The sequence below is a fragment of the Chelonia mydas genome, chromosome 10 (assembly GCF_015237465.2).
Source record: "Chelonia mydas isolate rCheMyd1 chromosome 10, rCheMyd1.pri.v2, whole genome shotgun sequence".
NCBI classification, from domain to species: domain Eukaryota; kingdom Metazoa; phylum Chordata; order Testudines; family Cheloniidae; genus Chelonia; species Chelonia mydas.
In genome coordinates, this window is record NC_051250.2 from 76,616,330 (window position 1) to 76,637,794 (window position 21,465).

A 21,465-nucleotide genomic window follows, 5' to 3' on the forward strand; every position below is an offset into this window, starting at 1 on the left:
TTTCTGCATGCAGAATCAATACCAAACACCTATTGTAAGGGGGTTTGGATTAGCTGCTCACATTCTGCATCACTGTCCAATTCATTATGCCATAGCAATGGCAGAAAAGGGAGAAAGCGCCTTTAGGATCAGTCTTTTATTAAAGGGCATGTTGATTGCTATGCAAGTAGCTGGTAATAGTAGAAAACCTTTCAAGAGTCAGAAGAACTTTAGTGTCAGCAGACAGCTGTTAGATCTTCCTACTCTCTAACATACCCCTATTCAGTAAGGTAAAATAATATATATATATATAAGAACTTGCATTGTATTTTGCTGGATTCAACTATTGTCCTGGAACATCAGAAGCCTGGGACAGGCGCAAATTCCCACAGCATCTGTGTGCTATTTCAGTCCATAGGTTAGGATTAAGCAGCAAACAAGTGTGGGGTGATCGGTCTTGCCTGACTCAAGATCCAGAATGCACTTCTGCAGAACCTGGCACCTAGCGTTACCACCTTTGAAATGAACCCCGCCCAGAGGCAATCCCAACACCCAACCACAAGGCAACTCCACACATGTAGATAAAAATTGACAACATTACACATCTCCTCACTCTCTCGTGACTCAAACCTCTCTCACGCCCCCGCGCAGTGCCCTTGCACGGTGGTGGGCAGGCAGCTGCTGTATTTTCAACAGTTTTGATCTGTTTAGCTTAAACTGCGGATGCGGGAACACTGCAGCCTCTTTAGCTGGACACAAACCTTTAACATTAGCTATCCCAGTGTATTGGGATAATAATGTAAATCTTTAGACCCACTAAAAACAACAAAATGGCAGATTTTTTTTTTCTAGTCACCAGAAAAATAATTTAATCTATAAAAAAATAACCAGTAGAGCCAGTCAAATACCAGCCAGATGGTTACCCTACTTTCACCCGATGATCTCAAAGCACTCATTCATGTTTATGATGGCAAATGCCTAGAGGCCCCAATTGACATAGGGGTATCAGTGTGCCAGACACCGTATATATGCATAGTAAGCGACAGTTCCTGCACTGAAGAATTTACAGGCTAAGGGCTTGTCTACACAGCCCCACAGTGCGGACTACCACGGGGTGAACAGACGTGTGCACGGAAGTGCTGTGCTGTAACTCTCCTGTGTGGACGCCGCAGGCACGACCTAAAAGGTTCCTAGTTCGTGTTAAGAGAATTCTCTTCAAACAGAGTTACACCAATGTGAACCTTTCCCTTTGCATCTGCAGCGTCCACACAGGGGAGTCACAGCGCAACACTTCCATGCGCTCTGCTGTTCACACCCTGGTAGTCTGAACTGTGGGGCAGTGCAGACATAGCCCAAGTGGCCAGACCAAAGAAAATCTTCTCTCCATTTCACAGATGGGGAGCTGTGGTCCAGAGAGATTAGGTGACTTGTCCAAGGTCACACAGGAAGTCTGAGCCGGGAATTGAACTCAGATCTCCTGCCTCCACTCACATGCTTTAGCCACAAGAGTCCCTGGGTAGTAAAAATAAAACTGGACTTTAGTTGTGAAGTTCAAGTCAGTTTCGGGGTGTTCTGTCCAAGTGATCGCTAGAGTATCTAGCGCCTGGGGATCTAAGCACCGATCCTGATCCAGCGGAGCTCTAGTGAAGACCTTAAATCTTACACCCAGACTGGGACACAAACATAACGCATCAGTCCAGTGCGCAAGAGCCACAGCACATTTTTCTTTCAGTGGCAATCACACACACCATTTCACCTGGGGCATTTCAGGTCCTTTTAAAAAAAGGTCACATCCATTTTCTTCAGACGGCATGTGGGAACCTCACGTGGCAAACAGCGGTTTTCCAGCACAGATAGACTGGTAAGCGTTTTAGCAACGGGACAGCCGGGAGGCTGGACTAGGAACCTACACACATCCTGCAAGCTCAGGATTCAGCCAGCTAGGGGATCCTAGCCTAAACTGTGGCACCCAGAATTGGACACCACACTCCAGCTGAGGCCTCACTAGTGCTGAGTAGGGCAGGACAATTACCTTCTGTGTCTTATGTATGATGCTCCCGTTAATATACCCCAGAATATTAGCCTTTTTTGCAACATCACCACATTTGGGGGCTCATACTCAATTTGTGATCCATTTAAAAAAAACAAAACATTCTTTTCAGCAATACCACCACCACGCTAGTTATTTGATTTTTTTTCCTTTCTTAAGTGTAGTATTTTGCACTTGTCTTTATTGAATTTCACCTTGTTGATTTCAGATTAATTCCATGATTTGTCAAGGCCATTTTCAATTCTAATCCTATTTTCCAACATGCTTGCAGCCCCTCTCAGCTTGGTGTCATCCACAAATTGTATAAGCATACTCTCTACTCCATTATCCAAGTCACTAACGAAAATATTGACTAATATTAGATGCCGGACCCCATTTGATACTGAGCTGAAATTGTTTGAAGTCGGAGGAACCCAACAGTACTTTGCGACTTCCATTTGTTAAACAGACTCCCAGAGAGGATGACCTGTTAAATGGGCTCTTTGAAATGTATGAGCCAGCAGAAGAGCTACGATGTCTGTCTGATCCTTCTGGTGGCTGTTTATCGCTTCTAGTTCACAGCTTCCATGTTCCCAGGTGCAGCTCTCTGGCACTGCTGTGGATTAGCTTGAACAAGTGCCCATGCAGCCAGGCTACCCTGCCTTTCAAGTCTCCTCAGATGCATCGGCTTCCTGGAGCCTTCTTCTGGCCTCCTCATTGAGCCAAAAGACTTAGGGTTAGACTTAAACCTGTTGTAACTCCATTGTCTTCACCGGGCCAGACCTGGTCCCTTAGAGATAACTGCGGGGCTGACTAATCTCATTCGCTGTGAATTGTCCCCCTGTTCACCAGTGCAAAATGATGGAACACAGAGGCTGAAAGGTTACAAGTTAATAACAAAAACCAGACATACTGAGAGAATGAGCTGTTGACAATACTGTATTTGAATAGCTTAGGAGGGGTTCTGATGCACTTCACAGAAATATAGGGCTGGAAGGCTGCTAAAGAGGTCACTGATCCCTCCCTCCCCTCACAATGAGGCAGGACTAAGCAAATCTAGGTCATCCCTGACAGGTGTCTGTCTAACTTGTTTATGAAAACCTCTGATATTGGGGATTCCAGTGTCTCCCTTGGAAGCCTATTCTAGTGCTTAACTAATATCAAACCTAAATCTCCCTTGCTGCAAACGAAGCCAATTATTTCTTGTCCTTCCCTGGGTGGACATGAAGAACAATTATCACTGTTCTCTTTATAACCGGACTTAACATATTTGAAGACTGCTATCAGGTCCTCTCCCACCCCCTCCGGCTCCTCTTCTCTGGACTTAACATGCCCTTTTCTTTCAACCTTTCCTCCTAAGTTAGGTTTTCTACACTTTTTATTGCTCTCCTCTGGACTCGCTCTAATTTGTTCACAGCTTTCTTAGTGTGCAGTGCCCAAAACAGCACACAGCACTCCTGCTGCTGAAGAGAGTGGAACAATGACTTCCCAGGTCTTAAACATGCGTATTAGTACATCCCAGAATTACAGATGCTTTTTTTTGCAACCGCATCACGTTGTTGACTCATATTCAATTTGTGATTCACGACAGACCACTAAATTAGGGAAAGGAGGTGGATGAGGCATTTCTAGAACAACCAGCAGAAATATCCAAACCACAAGACCTGGCCCTAATGGAGGACTTAATTTATCCAGACATCTGTTCGAGAAGTGACACGGGAACATGCAAATTGTTAGGGTGCGGCGGCTCTGCACAGAGCGGGACAGGTGCACTCCAGTCGTGACGCTGCATCTTTGCAGGGCCAGTCTCCCTGCACCCAGTCTGAGCTGCCGGAGGGCTGCTCTCACTTAGACTGGCTGTAAACAGATGCCCCCATTTCCCCGTTATGCTGGCAGCAGGGAGATGGTACGAGGGCCACAGCATCAGTTCTGTGGGAGAGGATCCCTCTTAAAGGGCCAGACTCTGCCAGTGGTACAGTGTGAAGTGTAGAATCTGGTGTAGCTACTGGTAGCAGCCTCTTCCAACAGCTGTAGGTCATTAGAGGAGCTACAGATAAATTGCATGACTTCTCAAAATAGCATTGGCACCCTCATGTGGTCACCTTAGACACTGTATACACTCCCAGTCAGCCCATCTCAGAAAGGATACAGCAGAAATAGAAGATGCCCAGAGAAAGGCACAGAAACTGACCAGACACCTAGAAAGTCTTCTCCTAAGAGGAGAGTGTATAAGATTGCCTCCTCTCTAAAGAAACAGCCCCAAACAGGAAACCTGATGGAGGTATCTAAAATACTGCCATGGCATAAAGAGAAATACTGCCAGGTGCTCTTCTTTGCCTCCTCTCAATAATAAAATGAGGCTTTGAATTAAAAGGCAACAAAAAGTATCATGTGGAACTCACTGCAACAAGATATTGAAGCAAAGAGCTTAGCATGAGTCTACAAAGTATTAGACATTTCTATGAATAAGAATATCCATATTCTATTATACATAGGATCCTACCAAATTCACGGTCCCTTTTGGTCAATTTCACGGACATCGGATTTTTAAAATCATAAATTCATGATTTCAGCTATTTAAATCTGAAATTTCACGGTGGTGTAATTGTCGGGGTCCTGACCCAAAAAGGAGTTTGGGGGGGGGGGGGTCGCGGTACTGCTACCCGTGGCGGCGTTGCCTTCAGAGCTGGGCAGCGGGAGAGCAGCGGCTGCTGGCTGAGATCCCAGCTGCGAGGACAGAGCCACCAGCTCTGTGCAGAAGTAAGGAGGGCGTGGTACGGTGTTGCCACCCTTACTTCTATGCTACTGCCTGCAGAGCTGGGCCCTCAGTCAGCAGCCGCCACTTCCTCCTGAAATCTGTGCAGCATAGGGTAAAAGCACACACAAGACCAGATTTCACGGTCCATGACGCATTTTTCATGGCTGTGAATTTGGTTTGCTGCTTGTTACTAGCAAAGCATTGTGAGAGACAGCCCAGACTGGAGAGTGAAGGAGGCACAGCGGTCCTGCGGTCCCAGGCTGCACCCTGGGGATATGTCACAATCCCATCTACTGCTTCTTCCCCCCCAATCCCCTAGGCCAGTAACCCTGTCAAAGGAGGGCATTAGGTTGGCATGACAGGATTTGTTCTTGAGAAATCCAGGGTGGCTATTCCTTATAACTCTATTATCCTCTTGGTGCTTACATATTGGTTGTTTAATAATTTGTTCTGGTACCTTTCCAGGTATCAAAGTTAGGCCAACTGGTCTATAATTCCACAGGCCCTCATAGCTCCCTTTTTTAAAGGATAGGTGCTATGTTTGCCCTTCTCTAGTCCTCTGGAACCTCACCCATCCTCCATCAGTTCTCAAAGATAATTGCTAATGGCTCTGAGATTGCTTCAGCTAGTTCCTTAAGTACCTTAGATGAATTTCATTAAGCCATGCCAATTTGTTATGTCTAAATTAGCTAAATATTCTTTAACCTGTTCTTTCCCCCTTGCTCTGAATATTAATTGCATCGAGTATCACCATTGATCTTTTTAGGGAAGACTGAAGCCAAATAGGCATTAAACACCTCAGCCTTCTTGAAGTCATTAGCTCTCCTCCCCACTAGGTTGAGGACCTACACTTTGTCTTTCTCTTAATGTATTTATAGAACTTCTTGTTGTTTTATCTCCCTTTCTAGTTGTAACTCATTTTATGCCTTAGCTTTTCTGATTTTGTCCCTACATGCTTGTACTATACTTTTTTATGCCTCCTTAGCAATTTTTCCATATATCCATTTTCTGTAGGATTTCCGTTTGATTTCTAGGTCATTAAAGAGCTCCTGATAGAACCACATCGGCCTCTTGCTATTCTTCCTATCCTTCCCTCACATCAATAGTTAGCTCTTGTGCCTTTAGTATTGTCTACTTGAGATATTGCCAGCTCTCCTGAATTCCTTTATCCCTTAGGTTGTCTTCCCATGTGACCTTACCTACCAGGTATCTGAATTTGTTAAAGATTGCTTTTTTGAAGGCCATGCTCCTTATTCCGCTGCTCTCACTCCTTCCTTTCCTTGGAATCATGAAATCTCATGATCACTTTCACTCAAGTTTCCTTCAACCTTCAGATTTGTGACAAATGCCTCTCTGTTAGTCAGAATCAAGTCTAAACTGGCTGCTCCCCTGGTTACTGCGTCCACTTTCCGAAACAAAAAGTTCTTCACTGGGAGTTTGTCCGAATAAGCCTTCCACAAAGACTACTAGATCTAGTAGAATTGGTAAGGCAACTCCCATCTTTTCATTTACTATGTATATATATCTTCCTAATTTGTTAGTCTCTAAAGGTGCCACAAGTACTCCTTTTCTTTTATCTTCCTAATGTATTTTCCACTCCATGCATCTGATGAAGTGGGTTTTAGCCCACGAAAGCTTATGCCCAAATAAATTTTGTTAGTCTCTAAGGTGCCACAAGGACTCCTCGTTGCTTTTGCTGATACAGACTAACACAGCTACAACTCTGAAACCTAGATCTAGTCAGTGATTGCCATTCTGGTCACAGGGCTGTGATGGGTTGGACCCCATCCGGGATGCCACCCGATGTGCTGCGGTCCCACTGAGCCTGCCCTTGCAAAGCTTTGTTGACCAGTCTCTGCAAGGTAGCACCAGCATTTACCAAACCAAAGGGTAATACTGCGAATTCATAGAGCCCTGTATCAGGGATGAAAGCAGACTTTTGCTGTGCCTCCTCCTCCAGAGGAATCTGCCAGTAGCCTCTAGTTAGATGAGAAGTACTGAGGTATTTGGCTTGGCTCAGCAAGTTGAGCAGATCATCATTTCTTGGCATAGGGTACGCATCTGCTACAGTAACAGCATTAAGCTTTCTATAGTCCACACAAAATCCTACAGTGCCATCCCTTTTGGGGCCCAAGAGCACAGGGGATGCACAGAGGCTGTCAGATTCCTTAATTACTCCCAGGTCCAGCATGGTCTGTATTTCTGCACAAGTTTTGCTCTTTCACCTTGCAAGGCCTGGAAGTGGGGGGAAGGTTGTGTCCCTTTTGTGAGGATTTTATAGGACAGCAAGTGTATTCTCCCTGGCTTGTTGGAAAACACCTCGCCGGACCCTTGCAGCACTGACAACCCCTCTCCATTTGCGACTGGGGTTAATTCTTTACAGATTTCAATGCTTTGCAGAGTTGATCCATCTTGGCATTCAGCCATCAAATCAGTGAGTGGGTGTGCCTCAGTTTCCCCTTCCACACAGCAGATCATGTTTACCCTGGCCTCCCTACGGTGACAGGCTTTGAGCCAGTTCATGTGTACCAGTTGGAAAACCAGTATCATCATGGGGCTTTTTAACTTGATCGGTGTCCTCGCTTGTCACTTCTACCACCTCAAAAGGGGCCCCTCCCAAGAGTTTTGCATTTTGAAACTTTTTGCGGGGCTGAGTACAATCACCAAATCTCCTATGTCAAAAGTGCGTTTACAAGTATGTTTATCATACTGACCGTCTTGGAGGTTGTTTTGGACAATTTCCATCTTGTCTTTTAACTCCCTTCTGAACATACTCAGTTACTGGTTCTTCCCTCACCTCATGGCACCCTTCCCATGAGTCTTTAATGAGATCGAGGCACCCCCTTACTTTTCTCCCATATGTCACAAGGGGTCATTAAAGTCTCTCTCTTCCTGAACTGTTTTAACTTCTTATTTTACAGTCAAATGGTATTTTCCTTAAACATCCTATGTGCTGATTACAATATGAACACAAACTATGCTAGACACTCGTTGTCATGCATTAAGGAGGCTTACAGAAAATTTTCACTTGGTTAGTTCTCCCTTCTAGCATTTAATATGCAAAAAGAGAAGGGTCTATAAGACAAGCAAAGCCTGCTTCATTTCAATATATCAGTCTACAAATCTAATCTCTATTTGTCATCTATACCACTGGCTCTCAACCTTTCCAGACTACTCTGCCTCTGATTTGTCTCATGTTACCCCAAGTTTCACCTCACTTAAAAACTACTTGCTTACAAAATCAGACCTAAAAATACAGACGTGTCACAGCATGCCGTTACTGAAACATCGCTGATGCTCATTTTTACCACAGAATTATAAAATAAATCGACTGGAATATAAATAGTGTCCTTACATTTCAGTGGATAGTACAGGGGTGGCTCCAGAGCCCCAGGAGGCTCCTTGTCTCGGCACCGACTCCGGGGCTGGAGCTACAGGCGCCAACTTTCCAATGTGCCGAGGGTGCTCACTGCTCAACCCCTGGCTCTGCCCCCACTCCACCCCTTCCCGCCCCCTCCCCGAGCCTGCTGTGCCCTCGCTCCTCCCCTTCCCCCCCAGAGCCTCCTGCATGCCACGAAACAGCTGATCGGGAGGTGCGGGGAGGGAGGGGGAGGCGCTGATCGGGAGGGCTGCCTGCGTATTACTGTGGCTCTTTGGCAATGCACATTGGTAAATTCTGGCTCCTTCTCAGGCTCAGGTTGGCCACCCTGGTAATAGCGTATAGAGCAGTGTAAACAAGTCATTGTATGAAAATTTTAGTCTGTACTGACTTCGCTCGTGTTTTTTTTATGTAGCCTGTTATAAAACTAGCAAATCTCTAGATGAGTTGCTGTACCCCTGGAAGACCTCTGTGTACCCCCAGGGGTACACGTCTCCCTGGTTGAGAACCACTGATCTATAGGATGGGGAAATTATTCTTTTCTCCCACCCTTGGTCTGTCTTGTCCAAGTTAGACTGTGAGCTCTTTGGAACAGGGACTGTTTGACTATGTGTCTATTCAGCACTTAGCATAATGTGATCCTGATCTTGGTTGAGGCCTCTAGAAGCTACTGGAAAACAACGAATAAAAACAAAATCCCAGTATCTCTTTTCCGGATTTGCAAAATAGCGGAATGACCCCTCCCAGCTCATAGTGAAAGCCACATCCAGCACGGATGCCTCTTTGACCCTTTAAGAGATTTATAAATGTGACAGTTGTGGATTTTGGCATGCACCAGGCTGCACGTGGCTACAGAAAATCTAACGATGCTACAAAATGGTGACTTATGGCCTAAACTCCCAGAGACTTTTTTCCAGTGGAAGCCAGCTGATAGACATCTGCTTTTGCTAAGTGGGAACTCTCCGATCAATGCGGATAAAACAAAGGTTGCAATTTGTGCATTCAAATCCCAAGCCCTGCAAGTGCAATAATTTCATTGCCATTCAGTACAACAAAGGATGAAATGTACATGGAGCCACTGAAATTGATCCATCGCGCAAACTCCTAAATCTTTCTTTGGATGGAAGCCAGGTAAAGAGCAGAGTTCTGGGTACCACCCACATCTGAAAAACTTACTGTTACGAGAAACAGGCACACGCATTATTTTCTTTATACCTCCAATCACACAAGCCAAACGAGCGTCCTGAACCCCAGCCTTGCTGGTATTTTAGAGTTGGAGGGTTTACTCAGGTAACCAACATTTTTGCTCTCTCTTTGGGGTGAGTGAGGTCAGTTGTCAACAAGTAGCAGCAGCCGGAACGGGGAACAGCAGGATCCCGTGTCAGAAATCACTCAGAGCTTATGAACATAGTCATCTGACAGCCAAGCAGCAGACCTTTGGGCTCGAGTTGGAAACAGAAGCCTGATCCACAGCTCGATTAAGTCAATGGGGAGCTTCCCATTCACTTCCATGGCTAGGCTGGCGCGGGCTGTTCTTGCCAAGGAAGGCAGACAATTTGCAGACAGTAGTTACCACCTGGTCAGGCCAGCTTCCGTTTCCCAGGTCAACAGCACAGGACTCAGTTCTGAACACTCTCAATTCTATTAAACTCAGTGGGAGTTGAGGGTGCCCAGGGCCAGGCCATAGGAGGCACTTGACTCCATGCAGGATCAGGCCCATAAGTCATAGCGTAGAACGACAACTGGGACAAGGTAGATGCCAGATTGCTCTCCCCAGCGAGCAAGTGTCTCACCTGCTGCTCTCCCCAGCCCAGGTCACAACGGTGCCAGCGGGTTAGAGCATCGCCGTGCAGGAAAGGGAGTGGTGAAGGCTCCACTGGGGCAAGTGAAGGGGTGGATAACAGAGGGTGTCTAGACCACATCTGCATCCCCCGGGTGCTCTGTACTTATGTGAAGGCCCAGTCCCAAGTTAAAAGAAAGAGGCCCCAATTTTCACAGGACATCAGCGTAAGAATCAATATGGGAGAAGATCTTTCAGCGTCTGTTGGCTTTCATGGGGCCGATGCAGGAAACCCAATAGCATGCCCCAGGTCGGAGCTGGGGAAATTATTGGTGAAATACTCCGTTCAAAACTCAAATCTTTCATCCAGAGCTACCCCAGATCCTTGCCTTCCACAAGGCAGGCAGGAAAATCCAGAGAGTACTGCAGTTACTATGCAGATCCACCAGATGGCCGCAGGAAAGGACTCATTCTGCAGTACCTTTCTAGGGGGAGCGTAAGTGAAGATCTTAGGAACAAGAAAGAGGGTGACAAATAAGTGGGGGCCCCGCTGTACACAGCGCACAGAGCACCCCTGGGGAAGGGCTGTATGTTCTTGCAAGCTCCTCAGGATTTCAGTCAAGTTTTAAAATGAAGCGTTGGAAGGTCACTGAACACTACAGATAGCCCCACATCCAGGTATAAACGCTCACGGGTGTCCGAGCAGGCCATTCATTGGGACGCTCCCGGGAACGCTCCACAGAGATGGAGAAAGAAAATGATGTCCCCATCCTGCCCAGTCTCCCATGGAGACTTGCACTTGCTCTGGGGAGGAGAGGGGAAGGTCGCAGGGTGTCTGAGCCTCCCCTCTACGTGGATAATCCATATGCAGCTCCCTGTGTTTTAATCTCTAGTTTGGTGCAGTCTCCACCCCCATTGTCTGTGATCGTTAGGACTCACTGATTTGGACTGGAGCCTGCTCATGACAGGGACTTCGAGAGAAATCCACGTGTCTGGTGCTGAGCTCGGTGCAGGGACTGAGAGGGGAGGCAACACACATCCCTGGGCCGCTGGAGTTGCACTGACCTACACCCTGGCAGCAACAGCCCCTAGTGGTCACTCAGGCAGCAAGGAACGGTCACAGTATAGACACACCCCAGTCATGATTCTTCCCGCCCCTGTCCAGAGCCCAGTGGCAACTAAGTCAGCTCAGCACCTCCAGGGATGCCCCCTGGGACATTCCCCAGCCTTACATCTGCTTTGCAGCCACATTACTCCAGCACACCAGTCCAAAGCGACTACAGCACAAGAGGGAATCCCCTACCTCCTCATCGCTGCCCTTGCACGCAAAAGCTACCGTACAAAGGACAATCATTAATACTGCTGAGTGGTAGCACATGTCAGGGCCCTGCAAGTCGCCTTCCCATTGGAGAAGAAATTGGTGACATGAAGCCTGGGTATTATCTTAATACAAGATGTTGCATTTATACTATGGACACCAGTCCTGGAACAGGGGCGATCACAAACAGCATGAGGGCAAACGTCTCTGTCAGAAACAACAATGCTCAGTTCCCAGTGAACAACCCCAACCCAAAAGTCGACTCTAGAAAGAATATGGCAGAAAGTCAGCTCCCTTGGGGCTTGTCAGAGCTCCCACAAAGTCAAACAACCCAGAACAACAGTACAGCACTTCTCCAGAGACTATACACTGCTTGCAGACCAAGAAAAATAACTTGTGGGACCGTGGGCAACAATAATAGATGCCATTGGAGGCCCACTGAAAACTAAATCCTCACCTACGAGGAAGTGGTATTCAACGTCAATATCTCAATCTGCTGTTCTTTGTCATGTTAACCAGTTATTCTGCCATTTCTCCCCATTTGATCAGCTATTCTGAGTGTTTCCCTTGCTGTAAAACATATGATGATGTCTTTAAGACAAAGTCAGGGAGAGTTTTAGCTAGATACTGCTTATATCCGCAGGCAGCATTGCGTAACACATTTCTGGAGTGTTCTCTGGTACCACAAGGAGGGGCTGTCACTGCATAACATTGTTACAATGTGTTTCACATCAATACAATCTCACTTGTACAGCATCACGTGCTAATGTCCCATGCCAATGATGACTTTATGCTTTGCTTAAGCAACTATGATATCTTGTCAATTTGATACATTACTCCAATACCAGGAACAGCATTTTCTGTAAGCTGGGCAGAACGCTGCCAATTGGCCGGCAGGCATTCAAAGACTGGCAAATGTGGGTAAATTCAGCACCCTAAGTCTTCCCAGGGTACAACAGGAACCTCCATTGTGAGACATTCAATCCTGCAGACCAGGGATAGTAAGAAGGGCCCAATCCTGCAACCTCTTGCCCAAAGGATTAGTCCTTGCTCATACAAGTAGGACCATTGGGCCCGATTCTCCTCTCACTTACCCCACTTCTTCAGGCTCTTTTTCCTTCTCTGATCTCAGCTCTGCTACTACCTGGCTCCTCCCTGTACCTGTTCATGTTAAAACAGAAAAGAAAGTTAGAGACAAAACCAAATAGGGCCAGCAAGTGTAACAGGAGAAGTGAGGAGAACCCTTTGGGCGTGGCACCTTTCTCCCAGGGAAATCACTGGGAGTTAGGTGCCTAAATACCCTAAAAGGTCTGTCCCCTTGGGACTAGTGAGCTCTCAAGAGCCGTGGTCCCTTGTCTTCTCTTCCTTCCTAGATTCTTCCCGTCCCCATCTTATTTTTATTTCTCATCACATAAGCAATATGGATGGGGCTGTACGACCTTTAGGACTCAGACATGTGGTGAAACCTGGCCCCAGTGAAGTCAATGGCAAGCTCCCATTGATTCCAACCGGCCCCTGTCTTTCATCTCAGTTCTCTCAGTATCTCTGCTCTGTTGGGTCTGGGTGAGCAATGGCAGATTACATCATGGGAGGAACCAATTTCTTACTGTACTTCCCCCCTAGACATTCCCCCATCTGAACTCTCTGGGCAACACTGGGGCCTTCGGCAGTTGAGAGGAACTCCTGACTTTACAGCTTAGCCAGTCCTTCCTGCGGTTGCCTCCTGGCCTTGGGAAAACAAGTGGAGCATTTCTGAGCTATAAGGACATTCACCAGCTGCAGACACATGGCCAAATTCTTACCTGCAGCAGTAAAATTCCACAGTATCACCACAACCATCACTGGGCTCACACAGCCCCCCACTCCCCCTTAGTACACCGCTCACCCTCTTCATTCTTCAGCCTCCTCAGCAACCACAAAACCAAACGAACAAACCACCACACATGAAGCAGGTTATCCTCTAAATTAGGTCAGCATGAACTCAGCCTTCCCCACCTCCTGAGCTGGCTAGCCCCAGGGCTTTTTCTCCACCTGCAGGGAGGCCGGTTCTGTCTGATCAGTGAGCACTAATGAAATGCACCTGACTCAGCAATGGGCTCACTGTGTACCTCCATGCTGGTGTTGATATATCTGCCCCTCGGAGAAGTGTAAGAACATAAATGCCATAGTAGGTCAGAGCATGGTCCTCCTTGCCCAGTATCCTGTCTCTGGCAGCAGCCAACACCAGGGCTTCAGAGGGAGGGTACAGAACAGGGCAATTATCGGGAGATCCACCCTTGTCTTCCACTCCCAGCTTCTGGTAGTCAGAGGTTGAGGGTCACCACCAGCATGGGGTGAGATGGTGTAACAGAGCCTGGGTGCCCTGCCACAGTCTCACGCTGTGGGGCTTATGATGATGCCTAATAACAAACAAAATTACACCAGGGAGATGTGAACAGGCACAAGCCTCTAAGCATTTGACCTCTTCCAGACTGAAGGTCTCCCATGGGGGGCAGGAAAGGGTGAGAGGAAGGCAGTGTGGGGGATCACCAACAACACAGGAGATTTGGCTGTGGGAGGCTGTTCTGTGCAGGTGAAACGGGACAGAAATTGTAATTTACACATTCAGATCACAGCTGCCAGCTCTCACCATTTTATCCCATGGCTCACAGTACAAATAATCCCTAACTCTTATCTGGCACTTTTAATCAGTGGATCTCAAAGTGCTTTACAACAGAGGGCAGAGTCATTATCCCCATTTTACAGATGGGGAAACTGAGGCATGGGTCAGTGACATGCCGTGCCCAAAGTCAACCAGCAGGCCAGTGGCAAAACTGGTAATAGAAGCCAGCTCTTCAGAGTCTAGGCCATTGCTCTATCTGCTAGGCCACACTTTTTCCTTAAAGCCCCAGCTCTTGGAGTCATGTGATTATGTGAGAGTCTCAGTTTGTTTTAAAAAAAACAAAAAGTTTCTAGCCCTTGACATGAAGACAGGACCCCAAAAGGCTCAGAAACTGGATGGCAAATAAAAAAATCCCCATTTTAAAAATAAAATCTCTCAATTCTTAAGACAATCTCATAATTATTGGGGGGGGGGGGTGTGTCTGATACATAATTTTGAATGCTGGGGGCAGGCAATGTTGAATTCTTATCTGTAGCTTATCTCAGCATATCAGCCTGACTTGTCTTTGTAGATTGTCAGCTCTTCAAGGCAGGGACCATCTTCTCTTCTACAGCCTCTATCCTGCAAAGATTTAGGTCTGTGTTCACTCCACACACTGGGGTTATGAGGTCAATGGGTCTACTCCTAGCACATAGTTTTAAACACATACATCGCTCTCTGGAGGATCACAGCCAATGTTTGCACAGCACCTAGCACATAGGGTGCCAATGTTAGCTGATAAACCAGAGAAGAAATACAACAAAACTACCCTTGCCTAACCGTGATACATCTTAAATAAACTCCCTGAACTAGATGTTCTGAGCCACAATGGCAGCACCAGGACAAAAAGTTCAAGCAAAACAAGCTCTTCACTCATCACTGAAAACATATTATACAAACTAATGAACCTACACCAATGGGCCTCCTAGGAACTTCAAAGCTGCAGTGATTGACTTTGTATCAGAAAACAAAGTCTCTCATAAATCTTTATTCTCTAACGAGTCAATGTCTCTAAGTTGGCTGACTGAAGTTTTAAAGAAATGGCTATGTTGGGTCACTCCAGTGAAATCATGGAGCCGCACCAGAGTGAATTTGCCGACTGGGTCTATTTTCTCTTTAAAAAAACAAATCATAGAATCATAGAAGATTACGGTACGAAGAGACCTCAGGAGGTCATCTAGTCCAACCCACTGCTCAAAGCAGGACCAACACCAGCTAAATCATCCCAGCCAGGGCTTTGTCAAGCCAGGCCTTAAAAACCGCTAAGGATGGAGATTCCATCACCTCCCTAGGGAACCCATTCCAGTGCTTCACCACCCTCCTAGTGAAATAGTGTTTCCAAATATCCAACCTAGGCCTCCCCCACTGCAATTTGAGACCGTTGCTCCTTGTTCTGCCATCTGCCACCACTGAGAACAGCCCAGCTCCATCCTCTTTGGAACCCCCTTTAGGTAGTTGAAGGCTGCTATCAAATCCCCCCTCACTCTTCTCTTCGGCAAACTAAACAAGCCCCGTTCCCTCAGCCTTTTCTCGTAAGTCATGTGCCCCAGCCCCCTAATCATTTTCATTGACCTCCACTGGACTCTCTCCAATTTGTCCACATCCTTTCTGTAGTGGGGGGCCCAAAACTGGACGCAGTACTTCAGATGTGGCCTCACCAGTGCCGAATAGAGAGGAATAATCATTTCCCTCGATCTGCTGGCAATGCTCCTCTAATACAGCCCAATATGCCATTAGTCTTCTTGGCAACAAGGCCACACTGCAGACTCATATCCAGCTTCTGTAATACACTGTCATCCTCAGGTCCTTTTCTGCAGAACTGCTGCTTAGCCAGTCAGTCCCCAGCCTGTAGCGGTGCATGGGATTCTTCCGAATCCTCCAATTTGTCTGGGTCACTCTGGACCCTATCCCTGCCCTCCAGTGCATCTACCTCTCCCCCCACCTTAGTGTCATCTGCGAACTTGCTGAGGGTGCAATCCATCCCATCATCCAGATCATTAATAAAGATGTTGAACAAAACCAGCCCCAGGCCTGACCTGTTGGGCACTCCACTTGATACCAGCTGCCAACTAGACATCGAGCCATTGATCACTACCCATTGAGCCCGACAATCTAGCCAACTTTCTATCCACCTTATAGTCCATTCATCCAGCCCATACTTTTTAAATTTGCTGACAAGAATACTGTGGGAGACCGTATCAAAAGCTTTGCTAAAGTCAAGATATATCACGTCCACTGCTTTCCCCATATCCACAGAGCCAGTTGTCTCACCATAGAAGGCAGTCAGGTTGGTCAGGCATGACTTACCCTTGGTGAATCCATGTTGACTGTTCCTGATCACCGTCCTCTCATTCAAGTCCTTCAAAATGGTTTCCTTGAGGACCTGCTCCATGACTTTTCCAGGGACTGAGGTGAGGCTGACTGGTCTGTAGTTCCCCGGGTTCTCCTTCTTTCCCTTTTTGAAGATGGGCACTATATTCAGGGCCGCTGCAACCACTAGGCAAACTAGGCGGTCGCCTAGAGTGCCAAGTGGTTGGGGGCAGCGGTGGAGCGGAGGTAAGCTGGGGCAGGGGGGCGCGGGGACTCTATATTTGCCTTTTTCCAAATATATCTCCTAACTCTTCCCTCACCTTAGTCCATGTCCTTCCTGAAGCTCATCTTCCAGTCAATGACAAGGACTGGTACAGCCACCAGAGAGGGTCTGGCTGGACTGCAGCGTGGCTGAGTTTTAGAATTCTGTTATAAGAATTTTCTTAGACAAGAAGAGGAAGGAACATAGAGAAGATATGGGGAGAAGAGAGATTGTAAGAAGTCAGACAAGAATAGGAAGTCATGTGATCTCTTCCAGACAAAAGCCCAGTTGGGGAAAAGTTGGGGGAAGCAACAGGGCTGCAGTTTTTTCAACATTTTGCCGTGGGGGGGGAGGGGTGTAATTAGAAATGGGTCAAAAGCAGGACCTTGAATCCAAACCCCTTTGAATACTGGGGTTGGGAGGTGAATTTGAATCCCCAGATTTAAGTCAGGCATGATGTTTTGGGATCTTGAAGGATTCTAAAGTGCTTCACGAGCTACTATACAAACCCTCCAAAGCAATGATTTAATCCCCCATTGAAATGCAGCCACCTCTGCGATGGCAGTTGATTAACAGCATACAGCAGCACTGCTCAACAGTTTAGGACAGGAAGTGACGATTCCATATCTAACTGAAACTGCCGAGGCAATTTAGAGAGGTAGGATGCAACCACCAGCTGTGACTTGGCCCCGAGGCGGGTTAACAGCTGTGTTCTTCCAAGAAGTGCCCTGCATCGTTAATGAACTCCATTAGCAGAGGATCCCCTTACAGTAAGCAGGGGTATTGGTTCAGAGGTTGTCTACTGAATCACCAGTACTTGCAGCACTACGTTATTCCCTAAAGGTTTCTTACCCACGTATCAACGCAACCTATCCTATAGGGTCATTTGGCCCATCGTTGACCTCTGAGATAATATGTGGCAAGAGCAACGGTACACAGCAATTCTAGGACCAAAAATGAATTTTTCCAAATATTTGGTGAATCAGAAAGTCCAAAAAAACCATTTTGGGTCAAACGAAACGTTTCATTTCAACAAAATCAAAAGGTTTCATTGCGATTTCAACCACTTCAAGTTGGTTTAAAAAAAAAATTAAAGACAACTTTGAAACCAAAAATTTCAAACCTAAAAATCCAAATGTTTTGTTTAGAAAAAGGCTACCTGAAACATTTTGATTTTCTCTGATTTTTTTCTTTGTGACTGAAACAATTTGGTGAAATTGAAGCAAATTCACAAAATGTTTCAGAGCCACCAAACCTACATTTTTTGCCAAAATCAAGTTTTGGCCAAAAACATTCACCCAGTTCTAGTGCAGTGCTTAATTTGTAATGAAAGACGTGCTGGGACTCAAGCAATTAGGTGCCGGGGCTCAAGCAATGTTTTTACCTTCATAACAGACGCAGCAAGCCCAGAGGTGCACTGCTGGAGCTATGAATTGCCAAGCCAAGAGGTGCTGAGGCTCAGCCCTGGCAAGCCCTGGCACAAATTCAGCACTGTTCTAGATTCTAAGGCATTAAACTCAGAACAGCATGGAGAAAAACAGGCACTCAGGCAGGTACTGATGGATTCCTGATCCTGCAAACACTGATGTACACAGGTAAGAAACCCATTTAGTTCAGTGGGGTACTGGGCTCTGTCAGCAGGCTCAGATGCGAAAGAGAAAGCGTACGAGTATGCTTGGCAGAATCCAATTTTTATATCTTTATCGTTTTGACAGAAAATCCTGGTGTTTATTTTTAAGCATTTTTGTTGATTTACTTTGTCACAGTTGCAGGAAATTATGAGAGAGCTGTCAGGCAACCGGTCTTTCCTGACAGTTGAGATATATAATCCTTAAAACACCGAATCACCAACATCCCACGTCAAAACAGACAAAGCACTTGTCTTCATGACGGCGCTAAAGCGGCGCTGATGTGGTCTGTCCGGCAGAGGTGAAAGTAAGCCGGTCCGGTCCGGCGTACCGGCAAGAGCCCGTACGCCGTGCGGGACCGGACCGGCTTCCCCAGGTGGCGCTTTAAAGGGCCCGGGGCTCCAGTCACTGCGGGGAGCCCTGGGCCCTTTAAAGTGCAGCCCAAGCCCCATTGCCGGAGGCCCGGGGTAGCGGCAGCAGGGCTCCGGCGGTGATTTAAAGGGCCAGGGGCTCTGCTACGGTAGCGGCGGCTGGAGCCCAGGGCCTTTTAAATCGCCCCTGAGCCCCGGGGCTTCCAGCCGCCTCTGCAGCTGGTAGCTCCAGGGGTGATTTAAAGGGCCCAGGTATTTAAAGGCCCCTCCTCTTCCGGTTGAGGGCATGCCCCCTCACTCAGGACTCCGGAGTACCGGTAAGTCCTTTAAGTTACTTTCACCCCTGCCGCCTGGTGAAGACGCATCATGTACATGGGAGAGCGCTCTCCCGTCTCAGTAACGACTCCACCTCAACGAGAGGCAGAAATGACGTCAGCGGGAGAGCGTCTCCCACGGGCCTATCGCTGTGTGGACACCACTTTAAGGCGGTGTAACTTATGTCGCTGCGGGGGGGTGGTTTTTTCACACCCCTGAGCAACGTAACTTTTTACGCTGGTCGTGTAGACCAGCCCACAGTACATGCCCTTAAATCAAATGCCAATAAGTTCCGGACATAGGGTGACCAGACAGCAAGTGTGAAAAATCGGGACCGGGGTGGGGGGTAATAGGAGTCTATATAAGAAAAAGACCCCAAAATCGGCACTGTCCCTATAAAATCGGGACATCTGGTCGCCCTATCGGGACCCAGCATTATTCTGTACGTTGTAATTATTATGGATGGCAATATTTCCCCTCCCGTTTTCGGTACGGGGAAATCAACGGTTCCCAACATTTACCAAAAAGAAAAGGAGTACTTGTGGCACCTTAGAGACCAACATTTACCAGTAAAGGTCCAATCTTTCCAGGCGGGCAGCCCAGCTGCCGGCTTGGCGGGTCTGGGCACAGGCCTTGTGGGACAGGGCCAAGCTCTCCTGGAGCGTCCCATTCATTCTAGGCCGCCTGCCTGGGGCTCCTGACTGCTTTGGCTCCTGGAGGGAGGAGGAGAGTGACCCGGGATGGGGCCACTTCCCAGCCACCCTCCGCTGCAGCCCGGCATCGCTGAGCCAGCCGCGTGGGGGGGGCTCGGCTCCGGAGCGCGGCGCGGGGGCGGATTTTGGGGCGTCTCCCCCGGGTCTGGCCGGGGAGGAGCCCTCAGCCCGGGGGCGGGGAGGGGGGCACGGCTGGAGAGTGTCATTTGACACCGTCTTAGCAACAAAGCGGCTGGCGGCTGCCGGGCTCGGCGCAGCGGCGGGCGGCGCGGCGGACCCGCCTCATGCCGGGGGCTTGAGGGCTCGCCGGGGCTCGGATCCCCTCGGGGCGCCGGCGGGACCCGCGCGATGCCGGGGCGCTGACCGGGGAGCGCAGCCCGGGCGCTCCGGCGGCTGCAGCATGGAGGACGGGCTGGGGTCCGAGGAGGAGACCTGTGAGTGGGACCCGCCGGGCGGCGAGCGGGCCGGGCTGCGGGGCTGGAGCCGGCGGGTGGGCTCGGGGCGGGGGTGGTGGGGATGGGAAACGGGGCATGGCTCAGTGGAGCGTAGGTGCAGACACGCACCTGCACACTCAGCGAGCTCACACTCACGTTCACACACAGACACGCTCAGCCAGAGCGCACACAGACACGCTCAGCAGGCGCACACAGAGAGACACACTCAGCGAGCTCACACTCACGTTCACACACAGGCACGCTCAGCCAGAGCGCACACAGACACGCTCAGCAGGTGCACACAGAGAGACACACTCAGCGAGCTCACACTCACGTTCACACACAGGCACGCTCAGCAGGCGCACACAGAGAGACATGCACTCAGCGAGCTCACACTCACGTTCACACACAGACACGCTCAGCCAGAGCACACACAGACACGCTCAGCAGGCGCACACAGAGAGACACACTCAGCGAGCTCACACTCACGTTCACACACAGACACGCTCAGCCAGAGCACACACAGACACGCTCAGCAGGCGCACACAGAGAGACACACTCAGCGAGCTCACACTCACGTTCACACACAGGCACGCTCAGCAGGCGCACACAGAGAGACACACTCAGCAAGCTCACACTCACGTTCACACACAGACATGCTCAGCCAGAGCACACACAGACACGCTCAGCAGGCGCACACAGAGAGACATGCACTCAGCGAGCTCACACTCACGTTCACACAAAGACACACACTCAGCAAGAGCACACACTCATGTTCAACACAGACACACTCAGCAAGAGCACACAGATAGAGATACACACTCAGCAAGAGCACACACACATTCATTCACACACAGACACTCAGCAAGCTCACAGAAACACATACATGCCGACACACTCAGCAAGAGCACACACTCAGCAAGCCCCCACAGATACAGAGATGCACACACTCACACTCTTATTAATTCACACCGGCACTCAGCAAGCTCACACCATCACACTCAGCAAGGTCACAGACACACTCAGCAACAGCACACACTCATGTTCACTCATATTCATTCACACCCAGACACTCAGCAAGCTCACACAGATACAGAGAGACACACACTGAGCAAGAGCACACAATCATATTCACTCACACACAGATACTTAGCAAGCTCACACACTCAGCAAGCTCACAGAGACACACACATGCACACTTAGCAAGCTCACACTCATATTCACAGAGATTAACTCAGCCAGCTCACACATTCATTCACACACACACTCAGCAAGATCACTCAAAGACACACTCAACTGATGCACGCGCGTACACACACACATAGAGGTGAAATCAAATAAAAATGGGGGCGGAGGGGAGAGAACCCATCGTTATCAGGAAAGGCAAATATTTTTAAAACTACCTTAAAATAAAACCCATTTGGAAGACGATGGACTCTTTTACTCCTACACAAACTATTGTTAGTCTTTAGGTGGGAAAGGGAACTTTGCCAAAGTTGAGACTATGGAAATTACTTAAGAAACCTGCCCTTTGGGTTTCATTCATAC

General features: G+C 48.2%; 1 protein-coding gene and 1 long non-coding RNA gene across 4 annotated transcripts in view; one reads left to right on the forward strand and one right to left on the reverse strand.

Annotated features, from left to right (window-relative positions):
• Nucleotides 1–13,261, reverse strand: part of LOC122461933 — a 51,059-nt gene extending 37,798 nt beyond the window's left edge. For all 3 annotated transcript variants that reach the window (XR_006284200.1, XR_006284199.1, XR_006284198.1), the window contains exons 1-2: nucleotides 13,129–13,261; nucleotides 12,338–12,404 (exon numbers count right to left, since the gene is read on the reverse strand). This is a non-coding gene — a long non-coding RNA (uncharacterized LOC122461933). The remainder of the gene's footprint in view (nucleotides 1–12,337; nucleotides 12,405–13,128) is intronic.
• A 6,456-nt stretch (nucleotides 13,262–19,717) lies between these two features.
• Nucleotides 19,718–21,465, forward strand: part of ANKDD1A (ankyrin repeat and death domain containing 1A) — a 31,598-nt gene continuing 29,850 nt past the window's right edge. The window contains exon 1 of the mRNA XM_037910379.2: nucleotides 19,718–19,917. Coding sequence (XP_037766307.1) covers nucleotides 19,884–19,917 — 34 coding nt within the window. The 5' untranslated portion in view covers nucleotides 19,718–19,883. The remainder of the gene's footprint in view (nucleotides 19,918–21,465) is intronic.